Source organism: Myotis nattereri (genome assembly GCF_964212035.1).
Source record: "Myotis nattereri genome assembly, chromosome: 2".
NCBI classification, from domain to species: Eukaryota; Metazoa; Chordata; class Mammalia; order Chiroptera; family Vespertilionidae; genus Myotis; species Myotis nattereri.
In genome coordinates this window covers 112,917,499-112,940,981 of record NC_138076.1, presented here as the reverse complement: position 1 = coordinate 112,940,981, position 23,483 = coordinate 112,917,499, and the positions used below count along the sequence as shown (strand labels likewise).

The following is a 23,483-nucleotide window of genomic DNA, read 5'->3' as shown; positions in this document are numbered from 1 at the left end:
ACTGAACCAAACCGGTTAGGGCTGCATAGTTATTTTAAAGGGTCTGATGGTTTCATCTCTGGAGCCCCTGTCATAAGCAAAGTTAAAGACAAGTGACAAAGTGGGAAAAAATATTTGTGAGCTACAGAACAGAGGACTAACCTCCCTAAGGAATTCTGGTAGCATTTCCAGGTCCAATTTTCTCACACAATTCCAAACAGGCTGTCAGGAAGAAAAGTTTCACCAGACCATGAACACAGATAAGTGAGTTTTTCATAGAGATAACTGTATTCATTTCAAAGGATTGTTTTTTCTTCTGTGGATATGCTCTCTCTAATTTTTACCAAGTAAAGACTCTTTTTTCTAATAAATTATTATAATACATGGTAATTTAAGATTTATAATGTTCTTATTTGATAGTCTAAGATATTAGTAACTTTTTGCAGGTCCCTGTAAATTATTTACTTGATTTGACTGGTCTAGGAAACCTTTGACCTTATGTATATGGATTACATTCAGGGTAATGACAGAGAAAAATAAGCAGTGAACTAAGGATATAAGCAGAAGAGGGACCTTTAGAAAATATGGAGAAGGATGAAGTAAACCAGGGCAGTGAGATTTCACAAAGCCAAGGAACAAATAGGTTACAACCTGCTGACTGGTTTGCTGATTCAAATGCTGCAAAGAACTAAGTAAAGTAGAGACTTTAAAATGCCTATTGAATCTAGTGACAAAGAAGATACTAGTGACTATAGTTAAATAATTTTAGTGGAGCAGCAAGGCCAAAAATGAATGCTGTGAATTTAAGAAAGAAAGCATGATGAGGACTGGAGACACTGGCTTCTACGATTTTTTTTCTGATAATTTGATTTTAAAGGGAAAAGTGTGTTTTAGCTTTAGTGTGGATATAGGATTTGGGTTGATTGGTTGCTTGGTTTGTTTGTTTGTTTTGAAGATGGAAGCTGATTGAATAAGATTACTGTTAATAGAAAAACCAGTGAAGGGACAAGGATTTTGAAAATATAAGAGATAACAGACATGATTAATGAAGAGGGATTCTGAGAAGATGAGATTAAATGGAATTCTATAGAATAAAAATGGAAGGCTTCTCTGCAGGCAGGAAAGGTGACCTTCATCCTTTATGCATCATGAAGGAAGGGTGTAGGGCCTCAGCCTGGGACAGTGTGGCTTCTGCACAGCCCTTCATCAGTAGTCTCTGTGAGTGGTGCCCACACTTGTAAGAGGTACATCCTTCCCAGTTCACATGCAGGCAGGTTAATTTGGAAGTCAATGGGACCAGAATTTGGAGGAACTACAATCAAGGAGAAGAATAGCCAGGGAAAGTCCCTTGAGACAGAGCAGTTAATAAATCAGAGAGGAATTAGGAGAGAGAGGGAAGCAAAGCGGGAAAAGGTATCACCTTCTCTCCTCCCTACATTTCCTGTGCCAAAGTTCCATTAGGCTTCACCCTTTCCAAGTTATTCTTCCTCCACCCACCAGAGCATTCATTCTCTGAGCTCACTGTGCTCAGGAAGGTTTTAAGAAGAAGACAATCTCTCAAACTCATGCAGAACAAGAGAGGTATTTAAATACTATAAAAAGGATTTTAATCTAAAAGAACACATCTCTAAAGATGAAGTTAAGCAGTTTACTGGTCATAGAAGAAATATTTTTGGAAGATAAGACTTTCTTGTGCCTTTATATTTACTTTAGAACCCATCAGGGACCACGACATTTAGTTTGTGAACTAGGTAACAACACCCAATCAAGGGGTACATGGAGCTGAAATCCATCCCTGGTGAGGGTGATATTGACAATTTGAAATTCTATTTTCCCCCCTAATTTAAATCAACATGTATTAAGTCTATACTCTGTACCACAAAATTAGACATCATTTCCCCAAATCTGACTGTTCAAAGATCAGGCAGCCACCTGAGGAGGGAGATGGGGTGATTGTTTCTGCAGTAAATCTGTGGGTAGGATCCTGAGGGACCTTAACCAGCCAGAGGTGGTCACTTTGTTTCAGAAAACAGGACAGGAAGTGGGGCTTAGAGAAATTCAGTCAAGACAGGGGTCTTTGAAATGAGGAGGTGAAGGAAATATGTGCTTGGAACTGAATCTGAATCCTATACATTTGGGTTGATAAGGCCACACAACCCTGTTAGGGCAGGAAGGACCAAACAAAAGCAGAAAAGTAGAAAATTTCTAAGTTTAAAAACAATGACTGACAGGCTAACTTCTCTCCACACACCTTAACATAAAAGCTTTTTTGTTGTTGTTGTTTTGTTTTTTCTATAACTATACTTAATTTTATTTCTCAGACAAGAGATCATTTGTTTAGGAATTAGTACAGTTTTATAATCACCCTTGTTTTTCCCTGTTAGTGATTTTTTATTGTTGACAGTATTATAGATGTCTCCCATTTTTCCCCCTTTACTTCCTACTCAACCCCTCCCCAACCACCAGGTCTTCACTACCCTATTCCATGTCCATGGGCTACGCATAAAAGTATATTACATTATTTGGTTTCTCTTTCCTCATGCCCCCACCCCAACATTGAGGTATGTCAGTCTGTTCTATGCCTCATGCTTCTGGTCTTATTTTGTTGGTCAATTCATTTTGTTCTTTACAATCCACAAATAAGTGAGATCATGTGATGTTTGTCTTTCTCAGATTGTCTTATGTCACTTAGCATAATAGTCTCCAGGTCCAACCATGTTGTCCCAAAAGGGAAAGAGATCCATCTTTTTTTACAGCTGTATAATATTCCATTGTGTAAATGTCCCTCAGTTTTATTATCCATTCAGCAACTGATGGGCACTTGGGCTGTTTCTAAATCTCAGCTATTGTAAATAATGCTGCTATGAACATAGGGATGCATATATTCTTTCTGATCGGTGTTCCATGGTTTTTAGACTATATTCCAAGAAGTGGGATTGCTGGGTCAAATGGAAGTTCTATTTTTAATTTTTTGAGGAAACTCCATAGTGTTCTTTACAGTGTCAGTATTCCCACCAGCAGTGAACTAGTAATCCCATTTCTCCACATCCTTGCCAGCACAGGTTCTTTGTTGACTTATTGATGACAGCCATCTGACAGGTGTGAGATGATATCTCATTGTGGTTTTAATTTTCATTTCTCTGATGATTAGTGACTTTGAGCATTTTTTCATATGTCTCTTGGCCATGTGTATATCTTCTTTGGAAAAGTGTCTATTCATGTCCCCTGCCCATTTTTCAATTGGATTGTTTGTATTCCTTTTGTTGAGTTGTATGAGTAGATTATATATTTGGAGATTAACACCGTATCAGATGTATCCTTGGCAAATATGTTCTGTTATACAGTGCAGTCCCTTTTCATTTTGATGGTGGTTTCTTTTACTGTGCAAAAGCTTTTTATTTTTATGTAGTCCCATTTGTTTATTTTTTCTTTTGTTTCTCTTACCCTGGGAGTTGTATCAGCAAAAATTCTGCTACATGAGATGTTACTGCCTATGTTTTCTTCTAGGAATTTTATGGTTTCATGGCTTATATTAAGTCTTTTATCCATTTTGAGTTTATTCCTGTGTATGGTGTAAATTGGTGGTCTAGTTTCATCTTTTTGTATGTGTCTGTCCAGTTTTACTAACACCATTTGTTGAAAAGACTGTCTTGACTCCATTGTATGTTCTTGCCTCCTTTGTCAAATATTAATTGGCCACAATGGTGTGTGTCAATTTCTGTGTTTTCTATTCTGTTCCATTGGTCTATATGCCTGTTCTTGTGACAGTACCAGGCTGTTTACATTATAATGGCTTTGTAATATAGTTTGATATCTGGTATTGTGATCCCTCCAACATTTTTCTCTTTTCTCAAGATTGCTGAGGCTATTCAGGGTATTTTATGGTTCCATATACATTTTTGGAGTATTTGTTCTAGTTTTGTGAAGTATGCCATTGGTATTTTAATAGGAATTGCTTTGACTATATAGATTGCTTTGGGTAATCTGAACATTTTAACGATGTTATTTATTCCAATCCATGAACCTGGAATACCTTTCCATTTGTTTGTATCTTCCTCTGTTTCTTTTTCAATGTCCTATCATTTTTCAAGTACAGGTTTTTTAACTTCTTGCTTAGTTAAGTTTATTTGTAGGTAACTTATTTTTTGTTGTTGTTTCAATGGTAAATTTGTGGGAGGGGTCTCCCCTCTGAATTGCTGACAGTGGGGCTCAATCCCAACCTCATCATGTCAGCTGTTATACAGGTGCTGACAGAACAGAATAAGACACAGCAGGACCAAACCAAAAACACCACAAAAATCAAGCTATACAAAGCAACAACAACAACAGGAAAGACTAAGAAGAAAAAAGAAGAGAAAGCAAAGCAAAGAAAAACTAAAAAGAATACTAAAAGACAGGAGACCAAAGACTTATATTGGATACTAGAGGCCTGGTGCATGAAATTCATGCAGTGGGGAAGGGTCCCTCAGCCCAGCCTGCACCCTCTCACAGTCTGGGACCCCTTGGGGGATGTCCACCTGCTTGTTCGCTGCTCCTTACCACTCGGCTTGCTGCTCCTTAGTGCTGCTAAGGAGGTAGGAGAGGTTCCCGCCACCACTGCTGAGCTCACCAGCCGTGAGCCCGGCTTTTGGCTGAGTGTTGCACCCCCTGTGGGAGCACACTGACCACCAGGAGGCAGCTCCTATGTTGAGCGTCTGCCCCTTGGTGGTCAGTGTGCATCATAGCGACCGGTCATTCTGGTCGTTCCACCTTAATGGTCACTTAGGCTTTTATTATATAGATAAAGAAAATCTGAGAAAGAGGAAGAAGAAAAAAATGGCAATATGGAAACAAGAAGGAAGCTAAAAGAACTACTATAGAAAGAAAAACAAACTAACAAACAAAAAACACTCACAAACACTCACACACATGAATCAAAAGCAGACTGGCTAGCATTGCTCAGTGGTTGGGCATCAACCTATGAACCAGGAGGTCATGGTTCTATTCCCAGTCAGTGTACATGCCCGGGTTGCTGGCTTGATTTCCATTGTGAGGTGTGCAGGAGGTAGCTGATCAATGATTCTCTCTCATCGTTGATGTTTCTATCTCCCTCTCCCTCTCTGAAATCAATAAAAATATATTTAAACACACACACACACTCACACACTCAAAAAACTTTGAGTATGCTATTTGTAAATCTCATTTGATTTTTCTCTGATGTTGTTGACTCTAGGCCATTGGTGAGTCTATCCTGGGCCTCCTGGAAACTTCTATGTTGCAGGCTAATGTGAGCCAATGTCTTTTTCTGGCCCTGGGCAACCTGATTGAGGTCCGATATGTTGAAGCCCCTAGTAATCCAGTGAGCGGGGACTTCTTATCCCAGAGGCTGGGTCTGCCTCTAGTCTCACACCCTAATTTTCCCTGTTTTGAGTTGTTCTCCCTTCTCCCACAGAGCTGGGTTCTGCAGGAGTATCCTGGTCTTGGCTGTTGGGAGGGGCAGAGGGGCTTCCTCTCTTTCAAGGTCTCAGCTCAGCCTAGTTTGTTGGCACCTCCTCTCTGCCACCTGCAGAGGCATGGATTTTCAACCCAGGGCTGTTTGCCCTTGCCTCAGATCATCACAGGTCAGGTCAGAAGCAGCTGTTTTGCTGGTGGGAAAGAGGGCACATTCCTTATATTCTAGGTAGGCAGGGCTGATCTTCTTCCTGGTCATACTGTTCAACCCCCTTTCTGCTTACCAGCACGAGTTCCCCCAAGAAATGAAGGGTCCCCCAGATTCAATATTGGGCGTGTCCTTCAGACCCCTCCAGTGTAGGCTCGCCCTAAGTGCCATTGCATGGTCCTTCCCACTGCTCAGGAGGAACTTCCCAGCTGCACAATGGCAGGGTGCTAGTGCTACTCTATCCAGGGACTTCACACCAGGCTTCCACGGCTGTACCCTTTCTGCAGTCTCCTCATCCAGTGCCCTTGGGGCCACATCTCTCAGTCCCAGGCACTCCCATCTCACCCACAGATCTGCAGTCTCTTCAGTCTCCTCAGGTCCTCAGTTCTAGTAGGTACGGGGGGGGGGGGGGGGCGGGGGGCTATATCTATCTCTCTGGCCTTCAGTGCAGTTCTTGCCCCTGAGCTCTGGCAGTGGATACGAACAGCAGGGCTCTAAGGCAGTGGTGGCAGCACAGTAGCAGTGGTGGTGGATAAGTCTACAGCAGGGGTGATAGCCCTGCCGTGTCAGTGGCAGTCGTGAAGGGGTCCCACCGGTGTCTACTTAGGCGCATAGTCCCGGTTTGTGTCCTTGGAGGGTGCTCGGCCCAGGGCAGGGTGCATGTGGGTTCGGGCCCAGGCTGCAGTGAGTCCGGGTGGTGCCTAGCTGCTGCTGCTCCCTGCAGCCTCCTCCCAAAGAGGACCTTATAAACTCCTCAAGATGGTTGTCTTCAAGCCAGAGACATGCCCAGGGAGTGGCTGTGTAGGTAGCAGCCGCTCCTTGTCTAGGAGAGCAAACACCATCAGACTGTCCCTTACACACACACACACACACACACACACACACACCCGTGCATGTCCACACACTCCCCCTTTCACTCCGGTCCTGCCGGCCCATGTTGGCATCAACATAAAAGCTTCTAAGGAACACTTTACTAGTTTCCTTCAAATAAACATTAAATCATCTACCTGCAAAGGTCAGCTTTTAATCACACTAATAATCTTCCCAGAAGTAGGAGAGCTTCTGGCAGGTGGACTCAGCAAGCGAGCTGGATTCACCTTGGTGTCATGTCAGAACTATTCTGAGTGGTGCTGCTGCTCCTCTCAGAGACCCTAGCCCCTGAGCTCCAACTTTGGGAAGTTTACATCTTGAAAGGGGCTTTCTTCAATTTCTTGTTTATTCCCAACCAACCCATTCATTTATTCATTCACTTATTCGTTAAAATCATTACTGAGCATAAAGTAAGTACCAGGCACTAAATAGAACAAGAGGGATTTAGGATACAAAGGGCAGGGAATAGGAAATAGATTGCATTACATTATTTTCCTATCATAAAATTTATACCTTGAGATGCCTCAGGAAGACATTCTCAGGTGAAAGATGGGGAGTTAGGAGAAACGCAATCAACCATTTCTGTTTGTACATGGTCAGCCCTTCCCCTCCTTTTCCCTCACCCATACTAGCTATATTAACCCAGTATTTTCTGGGAGAAGAAAATAACCTCTATCCCTCCTGTGACAGCTAATTGCTTGTCTCACTCTAAGGGAGTCTGCGTCTGTGAAGTAGATATTTAGTTCGGTCCAGCCTTCAAAGGACTCAAGTTTATCTTTATGGCAACCCCATAAGGGAGCTAATATAAACCTTCAAAATGTTTTCTCCAGCCTCAGCTTTCTTCTTCAAAATTGTATTTAATCAAATATTTAATCACCTCCTCTAGATCATTCAGAAAATATTATTAGTATTTTATAGGTTATGAAGGTATTTTCATTGCTTATTTATCAGTTACAACTCCCCCATTAGCTTTCAAAAGAGATTTGAGGCTGCCTAAGATATAAACTGCATATGTCATACGGTTTTTAAAATATAATAGTATAAAGAAGTAAAGGAAGCTTTATGATAGCCCCTATTTTTTCTTTCATAGAAGTCACATTAAAAAATCATGCCATGCTAAGGTACAGAAAGCTTACACTTGATACTAGAGCTTCCTTATTAAAGTCCTGATTTCTTACCTTGTGTTGAACTTGCCTGTATGCCAACATTAACCGAGGGATCCCCATGGGCCAGGCACTATCCAGTACTTTACAAGCATTAACTTGTCTCACTCCTGAAACACACCCATTGGGGGGATATCATCAACTTTATTTTAAATGAAAGAAAACTCAAGATTAAAGAGCTTAAGTAGCTTGCTCAAAATTTACACAGCTAGTGAGTGGCTGAGAGAATGCTCATCCAGGTAGGTCTGGTGGTCTCCAGAGCACTTTATTGCTAATCAATATTTTTATTTATTTTAATTTTATTAAATTTATTGGGATGAAATTGGTTAATACAAAAATATGTTTCAAGTGCACAATTCTATAATACATCATCTGTATATTGCATGATGTGTTCAATTCCCAAAGCCTAGTCTCCTCCATCACCATATATTTGAACCATTTATCCTCTTCTACCTTCTCCTTCCCCCATTCTGGTAACCTCCATATTTTTGTCCGTTTCTATACATTTGTTTTGTTTATTAGTTTGTTGCTTTCTGTTTTATATCTCACATATGAGTGAAATCGTAAATATTGGGTAGCATCCTATTAGTGGATGGTTCATAAGATCAATTTCGAAGCTTGTAATCCCTTTTCAAGCAAATATGATAGAATAACAATGATCAGAGTACATCCCACAAAGTAAAAACAAGTAATATTTCAAGAAATTTTATTTACAGTCTGTGTAAAATTTATATGTGATACAAAATTTATTTCTAACTGTGAATTACTATCTTAAAAAATGCCAAAGCTACTACACTAAGATATATTGACCCTCACTCACACACATTCCAAACATAGGAGGACTACTAGTTTTCATAAATCTGCTTTCTACAGAAATCTTTATAAGAAATAAGTTAAGAGATTTGAGCTTGTGGAGGGCAGAGCCGGGCGCGGGCAGGGAGGCGGCGGCGCAGATGAAACTGAGGCCCCTTCAAGTGAAGTGACTTGCCTACGGCTACACAACTGGATCACTCTGGCTACTGTGTTGACAAGAGACTGTGGGGGGCAAGGGTAGAAGCTGGAAAACCTGGAGGAGGCAACTGCACTAGTCTAGATCTCCTGGGCTTGCTCCCTCTTCACACTGCTCACGCCACTGGGACTGGGGCGGCGGAAAAAGGCGCCACCTCTGGTGGAAAATGAAGAAGCTGAGCCAGGCTGTGGTGGGCTGGGTGTAGAGGAGCCGGGGCCCCTGGGTAGAGGTAGGGTAGGGGGGCCCCAAATGGGCTTGCCTCCCCCTCCCCCAGCCCTGCGTCCCCGCCTTGTGTTCCACACCCAGCTGGCCCACGGCAGTCCCACTGGTCGCATCGAGGGCTTTACCAATGTCAAGGAGCTGTATGGCAAGATCGCGGAGGCCTTCCGGCTGCCAGCTGCCGAGGTGATGTTCTGCACCTGCAACACCCACAAAGTGGACATGGCCAAACTCCTGGGGGGCCAGATTGGGCTGGAGGACTTCATCTTGGCCCATGTCAAGGGACAGCGTAAGGAGGTGGAGGTGTTCAAGTCGGAGGAGGCGCTGGGCCTCGCTATCACGGACAACGGGGCCGGCTACGCCTTCATCAAGCGCATCAAGGAGGGCAGCGTCATTGACCACATGCAGCTCATTAGCGTGGGCGACAAGATCGAGGCCATCAACGGGCAGAGCCTGCTGGGCTGTCGGCACTACGAGGTGGCCCGGCTGCTCAAGGAGCTGCCCCGAGGACGCACCTTCACACTGAAGCTCACGGAGCCCCGCAAAGCTTTTGACATGATCAGCATGCGTTCAGGGGGTGGCCGTCCTGGCTCCGGCCCCCAGCTGGGCACTGGCAGAGGGACTCTCCGGCTCCGATCCCGGGGCCCTGCCACTGTAGAGGATCTGCCCTCGGCCTTTGAGGAGAAGGCAATTGAGAAAGTAGATGACCTGCTGGAGAGTTACATGGGCATCAGGGACACAGAGTTGGCGGCCACCATGGTAGAGCTTGGGAAGGACAAGAGGAATCCAGACGAGCTGGCCGAGGCCCTGGATGAGCGGCTTGGTGACTTTGCCTTTCCTGATGAGTTCGTCTTTGATGTCTGGGGTGCCATTGGGGATGCCAAGGTCGGCCGATACTAGGACTCCCACTGGACCTTGCGATGACCTGAGCTGGGCCTGGTGGGAGCCTCTGGGGTGAGGGCACCACTGTCCAGGCTCCGGCATCCGGCTCCGCCTGGCCCTGGCCCAGCAGTTCCAGGATGTGGCGTGGAGGTGGGGCTGAGCCCCTGCCCCACTCCAGTCGGTACCACTCCTCCCTAATCCCAGCCTGGCTGGGGTCCCCAGCTGCCCCCCTACTCCCACCCTGTTCCCCACCTACCTCAGCCAGATCAGGCTCTGGGAGGGACCAGCCAGATTGGGCAGCCAGACCCCGCCCGCAACACTTTCCACATCAGCGGCCAAACTGGTCCCTCTGTCTCCCTGCGGCCTCGGGTTCTGTTTGGGGGTCCTGACCTCCTGGTTTCCTGACATAAGGAATTCAAAAGGGGGAGGGTCCCTCCCCCCAGCAAATGCAATAATCCCCCCTCCCACCATTCCTCCAGAGGAGCTCCCTACCACTGCATTTGAAACACAAGTCTGCTGTGAACCTCCCACCTCCCCACCCCACTCCTATGTCTCCCTCAGCCCAGCCCAGGACAGACAGGGCATGAGGGATGATGGCGGTGGGCTTTTGTATCTGAATTTGCTGTCGAACATAAAGACTCTGCTGTTGAAAAAAAAAAAAAGAAAAGAAAAGAAAGAAGAGATTTAAAAATCCATGACTCAGTATACATGTCCCCATGGGAAGCAACTTCACAAGCCAACCCCGAAGCAGAAAAAGTTTTCCTAAAATAGTCAGATCTGACTTGTCCTGGGCCTATTTGCTGATAGTAAATCATTCATCCACCACTGCAGCAATAGTGGAGAAAATAGATTTTTCTTTTGTAAGAACAAAAGTCCAGAGATTTCAGGAAAGCATTTGAGAGCCATGCTCTCCACTCAGGGAAGACCCACAGCTTCTGGGGAGAATGTGCACTGTTACATCTGGCAGCTCCCAAGAGAGGGCCAGATTCTCCTCTTCTATGCCTTTGCTGCATAAAGGACTAAAACTCAAGTAATCCAATACTCCACTCATTCTCTAACGATATCACTAAAAGGTTAACATTAACTTGTAACTCACACATAGCTTTAGTGCTGAAAATCAAACTCCTGCCCTAAAACAAAGGCACTATTTCTTAAACAATGAGGGCCAGCAGGCTTCACATACTTTAGGAGAACTTGGTGATCATTCTGCTGGGAGAACACCTTGCTACAGGCAGCATGTCTTAGAGGGCCCAGCTCTCACAAAGGCATTTTCCTAAGATCCAGAGTCGAAGTGCTTTCATGTTTTCAGTCTCCATTTCTTCATCTTTACATGTAGATATTAACACCAATCATGCCAAGTTGCTATTAAATGAAATAATTAGGAGACACCCGCCACAAAGTAGATGATGCTTCACAAAGGTTTGTTCTCTGTCCTTCTGCCATATTAAAAACATTGTCACACCAATCCAAGGAAATTCCTGGCCATGATGCGAAACTTCAATGTTGTGGCTAGAGACACTTTGCCAACACCCCTCTCTCCTTTCCATTAGTCATACTGAACTGTAGCCATGCCTGAGTCTACACTCTTCTAAATCAATTTCTGTGAAGTTTTATGTTGTACTCCTTTTAAAAAATACACGACTACCACCATTCTACCAGAATATGTATAAAGAACACATCTCTTCACTTCCTGGAAAAGTACTCTTACAAAATTGAAAGAATGTCTCTTACATCTAAGTTTCTGGAATTTCTTGGTCATCTTATGGTCAGAAATAGTTAACTCTGTAAATGTTATCTTTCCTTTCTGGGTTTCTTCATTTAATGTAGCAGTTGTTCAACTTTCATTCATCTTCTCTTATGTTCCCTGCCCAAGAAGATGATTTTTAGTTCATTTTCATAGGAGACTTATGCTTCTTGAAATGTAGGATCCTTATTCAATTGATATTCTCATAGCACAGTGATTAAGATGGCCCTGTGGAGTCAGGGGGATGACTCAAATCTGCCCTTTGTGACTTCCCAGATGGATGACTGTATTTATCCCTCAAACATATATATATTTGCTGGGGTCCAACCCCAGCTGGTCCAGGGGTCCCCAAAGGTGTGGACGGAGTCGACGAAGAAGGAATGACACGGAGACAGCCTTCAGTTGATCAGCAGCCTAGCCAGGATCTCTAGCCAACTTCTGATTTGGATCTCCAGCCAAGTTCTGTTTGTTGTTGTTTTTTTATTGTCTTGTTACATCTGTATTTATACCAGTTGATTTTAATCCTGTAAATTTCTATTCCAAAGGTTAGGGCATTTCTTATCTCCATTCCAGGGAGTAAAGATTATGTAGCTTAAGGGTGATTGTTCATAATTAAAGTGATTAACTACCAGCCTGGCATTTAGTTAAGGGGTTTTATCCCCTCCCTAACTTCAGGGAAAAATCCCTACCTGGGGAAACAACCTTTCTCGGAGAGGTGACCTTGGTTAAAACACATAGTGCCAGGAAGGTGAGCAAACACATCAAGAACAGCATGCCATATACGCCAGGTCCCTTGAAACATACGCTGTGCAGATGTTTCCTTTCTGCAGCGACCACGCCAAGCAGCAAGGATGGACTGGCTTCCAGCATATATTTATCTCAAGAATAACTGAGATAAACCACTGTGCCAACCACCTAGCACACAGTGAGCTCAATGAGATATTGTTACTTACTATGATCTCCTTATTCAAATGTTGTTCTGGATTTCTAAGTTATACTTACACTGTCTTTTGCATATGTATTTTTTGTTACAAGTCACTTCAAATCCTTCTTGTAAAAGATTAATGAGTAAATAAATCCAGCAATTTGATCCTGTGAGCTCACAGTCTAGCCTTTCTGTTTCTAGGAGTGGATTTGATTTTCTCCAAAAGTAGGACAATTGCTTCGGTATTGCTTACTTAGACTTCCTGAAGTGACTTCAGAATAAGCCTTGATTCCATTCTTGGTGTAGCTGATGTTAGATATGATTGCAATTGTGCATTATGAATAACACCAGACAAACTCAACTCATAGGGTTTTGTGAAAATTAAATGGGGCAACGTGAAAAGAGTTTGGACATATCAATGCTTTCTTGCTATTACATAAGATTTGTGTCCTCTCTTTCACACAGATTTTGCACTGACTGAAGACAGTGTAATCACTCCTTTGTGCCAAAAAGGATATTTCCCCTGTGGGAATCTGACCAAGTGCTTGCCACGTGCTTTTCATTGCGATGGTGTGAACGATTGTGGGAATGGTGCTGATGAGGAGAACTGTGGTGAGGACTCCCGCTCAGCTCCATATGTGTACCCCATTTTGTGAACCCTCAAACTGTGGGTGAATCAGATAATAATTATAATGAAATGGAAAACATGGTTTGTTATTCTATAGGGAAACCCTTTGTAACACAAATAATAGCTCCCAAATTTATTTATGACTAGAGGCCTGGTGCACGAATTCATGCATGGGTCAGGTCCCTCTGGGTGGCCTGCAGGGCATGGGTCAAAACCCACAGTCCAATGCCTCCTTCAGCTCCTACCTGCCACTTCTGCTCATTCTAGCCCCACTGTGCCTGCTGCAGGCCCATGCCCAATCATTCCTGATCAGGAGAGGCTCGCGCTGCTGCAGAAGCACTCGCCAGCTATGAACCCTGTGTCTAGTGCCCTCCCAAGAAGAGTGGCCTGCGGTATTGGGCTGAAACTGACTCTCCAACATTCCCTTAGGGATCCCAGATTGTGAGAGGGTGCAGATCAGTCTGAGGGACCTCACCAGTGCAAGATCGGGCAGGGGAGGGACCCTGGGAGGGCTCCAGGGTGTGTCCGGCCCATCTAGCTCAGTCCCGATAGGCCAGACCCCAGCAGCAAGCTAACCTACTGGTCAGAGTATCTGCCCCCTGGTGGTCAGTACACGTCATAGCAAGTGGTTGAGCAGACATAGTATATCATTAGCATATTATGCTTTGATTGGTTGTTTGGTTGTTCTGCCAATTGGTCTATTCGCATATTACCCTTTTATTATATAGGACTAGAGGGCCAGTGCATGAATTCGTGCATGGGTGGAGTCCAGCCAGCCCAGCCCCAATTGGGACAGATCGGACAGGGCCAGCCATGGGGAAGGTCTGTGGGCAGTGGGCTGGCTGGCCACGCCCCCAAATGGGGTAGGGGGCCAATCGTGGGTGGAGTTGGCTGGGGGGAAGGGCGCTGGGCCAGTCGGGGTGGTGGGGGCTCATCAGGGGCAGAGCAGGCTGAGGGGAGTGATTTCAGGCAGTTGGCTGGCCAGCCCAAACCCTGATAGGGGTGGGGGGGCTGATCCTGGTTGGGGCCAGGTGGGGGGAGGGGCTGCAGGAGGTTGGCTGGCCAGCCCTGCCCCCTATTGGGGTGGGGCGGGCCGGTCAGGAGTGGGGCCATCTGGGGGGAGGGGCCAAGGGAGGTTGGCCAGCTGGCCCCACCCCCTGATCAGGTCAGTTCGCTGACCGCAGTGGGTGTCATAGCAACTGGTTGTTCTGGTCGTTAAGGCATTCTGGTCACTGGCTTTTTATATATATATAGATAATTATCTGAACTTTCATATACAGAGGTTGTTTAAAATAGAAACACAGTATTACAAAGCATTATATTTGATAAAAATTATATTTTAAATTCTACTTGGATATACATATATTAATTTTAAATGCCTTTCTATAACTACCTTGTTATGGCTTTGTAATTGGTTCAATATGAATGGGCCTGCCTAGAGAATTTATCTAACAGACCCATGTTGAGTGTCCACTATGTCCCAAGTGCTCTCAAAATCACTGGGACCCAGCAGGTTTAAGGGAGACAATAATCTTGCCTTTGCAAAGTTCACATGGACCATGTGAACAAGGAGAAGGATAAACTTATACATAAATAAATACTTTCAGAGTGATAGTGCCAGGAAGTATATAAAACAGGATAATGGGCTAGAAAGTGACTTGGAGGGAGGGCTACTTCAAAGACATACCAGAGAAAGCCTCTCTGAGATGATGTTTGAATTGAGATTGAAATGAAGAGGGAAACCATGAAGTATTCTGGAGGAACAAAGTTCCAGGCAAAGGAGTAAGCAAGTGCAAGGGCCCTGAGGTTGCATGAAATAAGACAATGTGTTTATGGTACAAAAAAAAGCCAGTGTGGCTTGCACAGAGTGAACAAGAATATAGAGGGTGAAGAATTAAGCAGAGGCCAGATCATGAAGGGTCTTACAGGCCATTTTAAGCCTGTATATTGAAACTGTATATATTGTCTAATATAACCTGTGCATTTTCTTCTCAAAGAGACTGTGTCAAGAGAGGCTGACCTGCCTAGTTAGTCACAGAGTAGACACAAAGACCCAGATCTTCTGAATCTGAAAGAATCCCATGTGTTTTATACCACACAGAGCTGCAACTTGTTATCACTGCCCAGCTAGCAATCAAGGGGACACAGCAAAACCCAGGATGCTCAGCTGATAACAATTTTGAAAAAGAAATGTATTTTAATAAACACTGCCTTTATAATTATTCTAAGCGTGTGTATACATTTTGAAGGATACCCTATGTTTCCATTATATATTTTATGAAACATACATTTGAAATCTTTGTAATTTCAAAAAAGAGAAAAACTCTAGCTGTCTACCTAGTGTTTTCTCTCTTACCTTCAATGCTATCATTCTATTCTTTAAAGCAACTTTAACTGATTTTATTATCAAACTATTAGACTTTTGTTTTGCACTTTGACATTTGATTTACAGCATAACTGACACATATTCATCACCATTTTACAGGGGACACTAGTGGATGGGCGACTATATTTGGCACAATCCATGGAAATGCTGATAAAGTGGCATTCACCCAGGAGTGCTGTAAGTGGCATTGCTTCAATGACTCTGGATGTTTTGAGGTGTATAGGTTTATATGAGGAAGGTGATCAATTCCCTTTATATTTCCATTTCAGTTCAATGTGTTTTAGGATCACACTATATCTACTATATGCCTGGGGACTGAAAAAGTAAAGAGAAAAATACAAAAAGCTCCATTCATGCTCATTATTATTTATTTTTTAAAATATATTTTATTGTTTTTTTTTTTGAAGAGAGGAAGGGAGGATAGAGAGTTAGAAACATCGATCAGCTGCCTCCTGCACACCCCCCACTGGGGATGTGCCCGCAGCCAAGGTACATGTCCCTGGCCGGAATCGAACCCGGGACCCTTCAGTCCGCAGGCCGACGCTGTATCCACTGTGCCAAACCGATCAGGGCTCATTCATGCTCATTATTGTATTAGTTTCTGATTGCAAGAATGTACAGGTGTGGACTAATTATGATAAGTAATAAAGAACTTACTCCCTTTAATTACTTTCTTCATACCAACTACTTTTCAGCTCTTATGGTAGGAATTGAGGGTCTAATACTAAGATGTGGCCCTAGCTCACACATGCTTAATACTGTAACAGGAAAAACAAGTCCCTATAGAAGCAGGAATGGTTCAGTATTAGTGAAAAACTTGAGGAATGGTGTTTGCATAAGGGAACATGGAAATCCCTTGGAAGAAATAATGGCTCTGCCATGGATGGGAAAGACCCAGAGAGAAGATGACATTGAGATGAACTTAGAAAGTCAATGGATGGAGGGAAGGGTAAGAGGTAACAGAGTCAGCAGGAGAGAAAGATCAGCAAAATCCTGAGGGGAGAAGGTACAGGGCATGCTTCTCAATGCCTTTCATAGGGTGCTGAATGTGTGGTGGGGGAAGAGCAGGAGCTGAACCTGGAAGCATAGGGCCTGTCCATAAAGCATTTGGGCTGCATGCTTTGGAGTTTGGCCTCTATGTTATAGACAGAATTGTGTCTATGTATACACATGTATTACATATATGTGTAATAATCTAATATATTATATTATATAGAATATACATAATATAGGTACACACATAGACATAATTATGTAGGTGTATGAACAATAAAATACAACACTAACAGTATATTATACACTTTGAAATACCAGGTTATAATTACCACTTATCATATATTATATTATACACAAATATATCATATATAAAAGTTAGAAATTAAAAAGAGTAAATTAAAAGATTAGAAATAAATATAACTGAAAATTTTGATAGTTTCTCCCTGCACCACAATGGGTAATTTTGTAAACACCCCTTTGTGGAGATCACTTCTGTACACCACCAAAGTTTTGAGCCTAATTTTCTTTTATGAAGAGGAAAAGGCTCACAATAAGAAGTATTTGTGATAATGATGTTCCCATCAGAATTGTAGAGATTAGATGAGAATGGTGATTCTCAACTTGGGAAACTCCCCTCCCACCACTCATCCCACCAGAACATTTGACAATGCTTGAAGACATTTTGGGTTGTCACAGCTGGAGGGAGGTGGGTTACTACTGGCATCTAGTGGGCAGAGGCCACAGACACTGCTGAACACCCTAAAGTGCACAAACAGCTCCCAACAACAGACAGTAATCTGATCCAAATGTCAATCTTGCCTGAGGAGAAAGAATGCTGGCAGAGATACTGGTTATTATGTTTCTTGCAATGCTCCAGACTAATACTAAGAATCTGAACCCAGAAAATACCATTGGGAAGAGTGAGGTAGAGATGCAAGAGGCATTTCAGAAGACTCCAGATAGCTTGGGGTGAGGTTAGCTTGCAGGTGAGGAAGTTCTGCTCACAGTCTGGTTTAGGCAACAGGACCAGCTTGGGCTATACGGAATTCTTTTATTGGTAAACAAGGGTGTCTAACCACAAGTTTTCAATGTAAATAACACTATTCTCAATATCAATAGACATTGAAGTAGTATTTAGGAAGTTGAACTAATTAGCATAAACTTATAAATGATATAGAATATTTTCCAAAACTTTATATACTAGAAGGCATCTTGTGAATTAAGTAGGTACTCAACACAAGTTTCTTGAATTGATGAAAAGTCAGTGAAATTGTTTTTTAAAATCGAGTTTGGATAAAAGTAGTCTAAAAGAAGCCAAGCAATTACAAAGAATTTATACTCAGATTAAAATGACTAAAAATAAAGCTTAAATTTTGAAAATAACTCTTTCTTAGCTCCATCAAAACAAATATCCATGGAATTAGAGGCAAAATCAAATGCTTCATAAATGGGTGTTCGCCCTCAGACCACCCCCACCACCACCACTACCGCATACATGTGATTGATTGTCCCATGGGCCAACGTGGTCTGGTTTCACCATAGAGTTCTCACTCATTTATGTCATTGTCTTAATAATTATGAAGGCTCCGTCAGAGCAAGTTCTGAAGACTTTTTTCCTTCTAAATGCTTCCAAAAAACGACCCTTCAGTTTTCTTGGCTTTGTAGCTGCTCTGTACCCTTTACCTTCCACCTTAACTTCATAGCAATAAACACAAAAAACCCAGGTGAGAGCGTATCTGACTCGGTTGATTTTAATAGGCATGATGGTGGCTACTGTAAAACCTGAATCTAACTCTTCTCTAAGAGGAGTTTAAAGGGGGGAAAGACTTGAATTTAATTTGAATCAACAAGTGTTTATTGAGCTGCCTCTTTATGCCACTTGATTAAATTGAATTGACTCAATTATACCCATTAAAGATTTACTCAAACATACTAATGTCCCTCATTGAGAAGAACATAATCTTGTTTCCCTATACATTTTGTTTGTTTGTTTGTTTGGGCTTTTTGTTTATTTGCTATTTAAACATTTCCATGGTTTCTTTCTAATCGCTTGTTAAGTGACTATGAAAAGAACACTGGGAGCTTGAACTGAGATGAATGCCACACTGGTCAGTATTTGACTACAAGAGAATTTTTATTTTCTTTTATTATGGGACTGAATTATTTCATGAACGTATAAATGTTATACATTCAAAGAAAAGAGAACAATGTCAGTTATCAGAGATAAAGTCATAATTAAAGTATTTGCCAAGTGAAATCTTGCTCTTTTGGGCCCCTAGTTCTAAACCAGTATCCACCACGTTGTGACTGCAAAGAAACAGAATTGGAGTGTGTGAACGCTGACTTAAAGTTGGTGCCGCCCGTTTCCAGCAACGTAACGCTGCTGTGAGTAGAATTCACATCTTGATATTTGCTCCTAAAGTCACTGGAAAAGTGTGGAGCCTGATCTAATCTCTCTTCGTTATGTTTTATGTTACTTGTATATTAAAAAATAATAGAAATACCCTTTAAAACCGCCTGTCATCCAAGAATTCTGTGTGCTCCTTCTCTGGGGAAACAACGTCTTAAACATTGTACGTTAGGTTACCCAGGTTATCCTTTAGCTCGCAAATTCCTGTCATCTGGAGTTCTTATTTTCAATTACTTTGTGATTTATGTATTGTTGTTAATATGCCATTACTATACAATTAAAAATCAAAATTAAGAGAGAGCACTCACTTATTTTACCTCCTTTTTAAAAGTGGTAATTTGTTTGAAGTAGGAAGGTATAAGAGAGCTACAAAGCTAGTTGTGTCATAATCATGCATGTGTTTGTGTACTTTGCATAATGTTTTCAGAGTCTCTGGAATTTGCTGTCATATCACAATTTGGGCATGCATAAGCTGGTTGTTTTTTGGGTCTTGTTTATTGTGTTCTATTAAAATATCCAAAGAATAAAAGACAAAATTAAATCCCCATAGATGTCCCCGTCTATTATGCCAACTGTCTAAAGTGGTCAAATGCTTGCAAGCTGTTTTAATTTTGTGCTATGGACATTTTGTTATCACATGAGGAAGTCTTCAGTTACAACAGTGCTTTTCAAACGTGTGAAGCGGAGTGAAGGATCATCAAAAAGGCTCTTCGCAAGCGCAGAGCTTCCAGGAAGAGTTTGCTTGGTCATAAAATCCTTACTGAAATCTTCTTTATATGTTATTTTAGGTCTCTGAAGAAAAACAAAATTCACAGTCTTCCAGATAAAGTTTTCATCAAATACACAGAACTTAAAAAGATGTAAGTAGCTATTAAGGGTGTATTAATGGGAAAATCCGGTGGGGGTTTTTTTATGATGTTTTTGATCTAAAAGTAAAACAAAATATAAAGTTGATTATCTTTATATTAAATTTACTTATCTAAATGTAATTAATATTAGATAATAAAGCATTAAAAAGTATATTATCTTTCCATTTCATAATTTAAAGTGAACTGGTTTTATTATAAACATTTTTGGAGTTAAATTGGAGTTCAGATGAAGCAGCTCAATCAAGAAATACATAGTTCTGTGCTTTTACTCCAAGTCATTTGGAAAACGACATTGCAGATTCAGAGGCACTAATTGCACCTTTTACCTTGGAAAAAGAGTGTTAGCACAAAAATACTGACCAAAACAAAACAAAACAAAACACACACACACACACACACACACACACACACACACACGGACATCTGTAATAACTTTCAACAATAAAGGTATATTAAACAAACAAACAGAAAAAACACTGACAAGAAAGATCAGATAACTTAACACACAGAATGCTGAGATATAAACTGTCTTTCAGGATGACAGAAGAAAATGTGACCTTAGCGAAAGCAGGGATATTATATCTGAGGAAAGAAAATGTGAATAAACCGCACAGTCAGCAGTGAAGAGATGCTAGTCAGTGAGGAGCTAAGTGCCAACATGCTTCCAGCATTGTCCCAGAAAGAAAACCAGGGTCTGGGAGATGTGATCCCTGAGATCATCTCTCAGGAGGACAGAGGTGGATTGTCCAACTCCACCTCAACTTGCACGAACCATCTTTTTTTTTAAAATATATTTTATTGATTTTTTACAGAGAGGAAGGGAGAGGGATAGAGAGTTAGAAACATCGATGAGAGAGAAACATCGATCAGCTGCCTCCTGCACACTCCTTACTGGGAATGTGCCCACAACCAAGGTACATGCCCTTGACTGGAATCGAACTCGGGAGCCTTCAGTCCACAGGCCAACGCTCTATCCATTGAGCCAAACCGGGCAGGGCATGAACCATCTTTTGACAGCATCCACATCAAAATAGAAATGGCTTTTGCTTTGCTTCCCTGCTCACTGAACAACCTTATGATGACTACATTAACTTCCCAAATTATTCATTCTCAAGTATTTTGGAAGTTACCTTGGATAGACACCAAACACACTCCTATTAGTGAAATGGGATACCATCTATTTAAATAAAGACATTGCCGAAACCAGTTTGGCTCAGTGGATAGAGCGTCGGCCTGCGGACTGAAGGGTCCCAGGTTCGATTCCGGGCAAGGGCATGTACCTGGGTTGCGGGTGCATCCCCAGTAGGAGATGTGCAGGAGGCAGCTGATCGATGTTTCTCTCTCATCGATGTTTCTAACTCTCTATCTCTCTCCCTTCCTCTCTGTAAAAAATAAATAAATAAATAAATAAATAAATACATACATACATACATACATACATTGAGAATGTTCAGCATTTGAGAGTTTGGTAGCTATGTATCAGTCCCTCTGAGCCTGGTCACTCTGGGATAATGAAGAGATCAAGTTCTACATTTGCCAGGATGATCCTTAGACTAGATTTTAAAATTAGCAAGGTAATACTGTCGGACCCCTTGGCAGTGCCATCTTATTGTTTGGTTCTTCAACATTAGCTATGGAGGAGAATGTTAAAATCCAGGAATAAAAACAATCTAGTCCTTTGTTGCTCCTGAACAGATGCACTTGGTTTGAAATCCCATCAACAATTCTGTGTTGTTGTGAATTGGGAACAGACTCCCTCATCCAAGAAAGGGAGTCACCAAAGGATGACAGGACCTTGTGTAAGTGTAGGTAACCATGCCGAGGTTTCATTACAGCCTCTGTAAATCCCATCTGCTGTAGGAGCCTGCAGCTTCATCCTGGAGCATGTGGTCATATTGTCCTTGTCCCACAGGAGTAGCTATGCCTTAGCTCTGGGTTTCCAGATTCCTCTAGAGAAAAGGTTTTAACTGTACTACTTCTGGTCTTACTGGAAATTCATAGAATCACCACTTGTTCATTATAGGGATCAATATTGCCTCTGTGCAGGCTGAATAATGCTCAAGGGAGGAAAAATAAAATATCACTGGCAAAAAGGAAGGGAAAAGATTCATGCTTTAGAGTAGCTTTTAAATTTTGTTATCTAGAGTTTGAGAAAAATTTATGAATTTCTAATTAAATCTTATTAATCTTAAGGTAACTTATGACAGTCTGCAATGGTTAAATAACTTACTAGATCTATAACTAGTTAGTGTAAAAGCCAGAATTAGAGCCCATATCTTCTGATACTCAATGCAATGTTTATTTTACTTTTTAAGTATATTTTATTGATTTCAGAAAGGAAGGGAGAGGGGGAGGTAAATAGAAACATCAGTGATGAGAGAGAATAATTGATCAGCTGCCTCCTGCATGCCTGACACTGGCGATTGAGCCTGAAACTCGTGCATGTGCCCCGACCAGGAATCCAACCATGGCCTCCTAGTTCATAGGTCGATACTCAACTGCTGAGCCATGTTGGCCATGCCACTGTGTTTAATTTATAATAACCAGAAACTTCAAGATAGAAAGAATTTGTTCTTAGCATCTAATTGAATCTTCTACCAACACACCCTGTCCTGCTTCATGCAGAACTCCCTTCTATACCTTTTGCCTCCTAATTTGAAAGAGGCTGACTTCTGGGGAGGCAGGGGGTGGTCACTAAAGGATCAAGTAAAGAGAATTACAATTAGACTTCTTAGGCCAAGTTCTTTCCTGGATCACTGAGCCATAGCTTTGTTCTAGGTCAATACTTACCTCGCATGGTATCTGCCAGCTCACTGAAAAGCAGAATATGGGAGGACTAGCTTAAATAACTCAGTCTCCAATTTTTGTGTGAAAAAAAGTAGGAATTAATGTTAGTTGCCAGATCAGGTGGAAACTTTTCCAAGTAAATGTTTAACTCTGCTTTGTCTGAGAAAATTTAGGTAAAACATTATAGCCTGATATCTCTCAGTAGGGGTTCTCTTGATGCAAGTTATTTGATGCTTTCTAGGCAATTTGATTCCCCCTGCCCTCCTGAGACTCACAGATAATAGATTATAAGACTCCCATCAGTAAGCATTCACTAAATGTCTATTATATGCAAGGGATAGCACAGGGGATAAAATACAATTCTTTATGTTTATATATCTTTTTTTTAATCTATATTTGGGATTCTCATTTGGAATTTGGCCCTCAAAGTCTGTCAGGTAGGGAAGATATCATTAGATTTATTTCAGAAATATGGGAACCCACCCTTGGAGAAGAGAGGCCATTTGTCCTAAGTCAGCCAGTTGACAAGTACTGAAGCTTGACCTCAAAGCCAAATCTGTGCCTATGGTCTTTTGGAAGTTCACCAACATTGTTCAGTCTCAGAACATTGCTGTTATCAATGAAAACATCCAGTGACCAAGCTTTGATTTTAAAATAACTCAAGTCTTTTACAAACATTATTCAGACACCCTACATCATCTCGTAATCTCAGCAATCCTTCCTTAAAATCTCTCTTCCAAACCTCTTTCCTCATATTCCTCAGCTCCTCCTGCCACTTTCTCCTGAACTGCCAGAAAAGTCTTGCCCAGCCCCAGGCAAGCCCTTGTCCCTCCTGTCCTTCTACTCTTTCATTTTTCTTCCTAATTCTGCATTACTATAGCCCGAATGATCAAAGTACAAAATCCAAACCATCCCCAGGAAAAGAAGACACCAGATGGGCAACCCAGAGCTCTTGGACAGTAGAGAGCAGGTGGGTAA

General features: G+C 42.0%; 2 protein-coding genes across 2 annotated transcripts in view; both read left to right on the top strand.

Moving 5' to 3' along the window:
• The window catches only part of RXFP2 (relaxin family peptide receptor 2), a 71,617-nt gene that overhangs the window by 9,988 nt on the left and 38,146 nt on the right, over positions 1–23,483 (top strand). Inside the window, exons 2-5 of the mRNA XM_081083592.1 lie at positions 12,895–13,041; positions 15,543–15,620; positions 18,719–18,824; positions 19,638–19,709. Coding sequence (XP_080939718.1) covers positions 12,895–13,041; positions 15,543–15,620; positions 18,719–18,824; positions 19,638–19,709 — 403 coding nt within the window. The remainder of the gene's footprint in view (positions 1–12,894; positions 13,042–15,542; positions 15,621–18,718; positions 18,825–19,637; positions 19,710–23,483) is intronic.
• On the top strand, positions 8,903–10,403 carry LOC308514709 (PDZ domain-containing protein GIPC1-like). Its single transcript, XM_081084983.1, has one exon. The coding sequence runs from the start codon at positions 8,909–8,911 to the stop codon at positions 9,776–9,778; it is 870 nt and encodes a 289-aa protein (XP_080941109.1). The 5' UTR covers positions 8,903–8,908; the 3' UTR covers positions 9,779–10,403.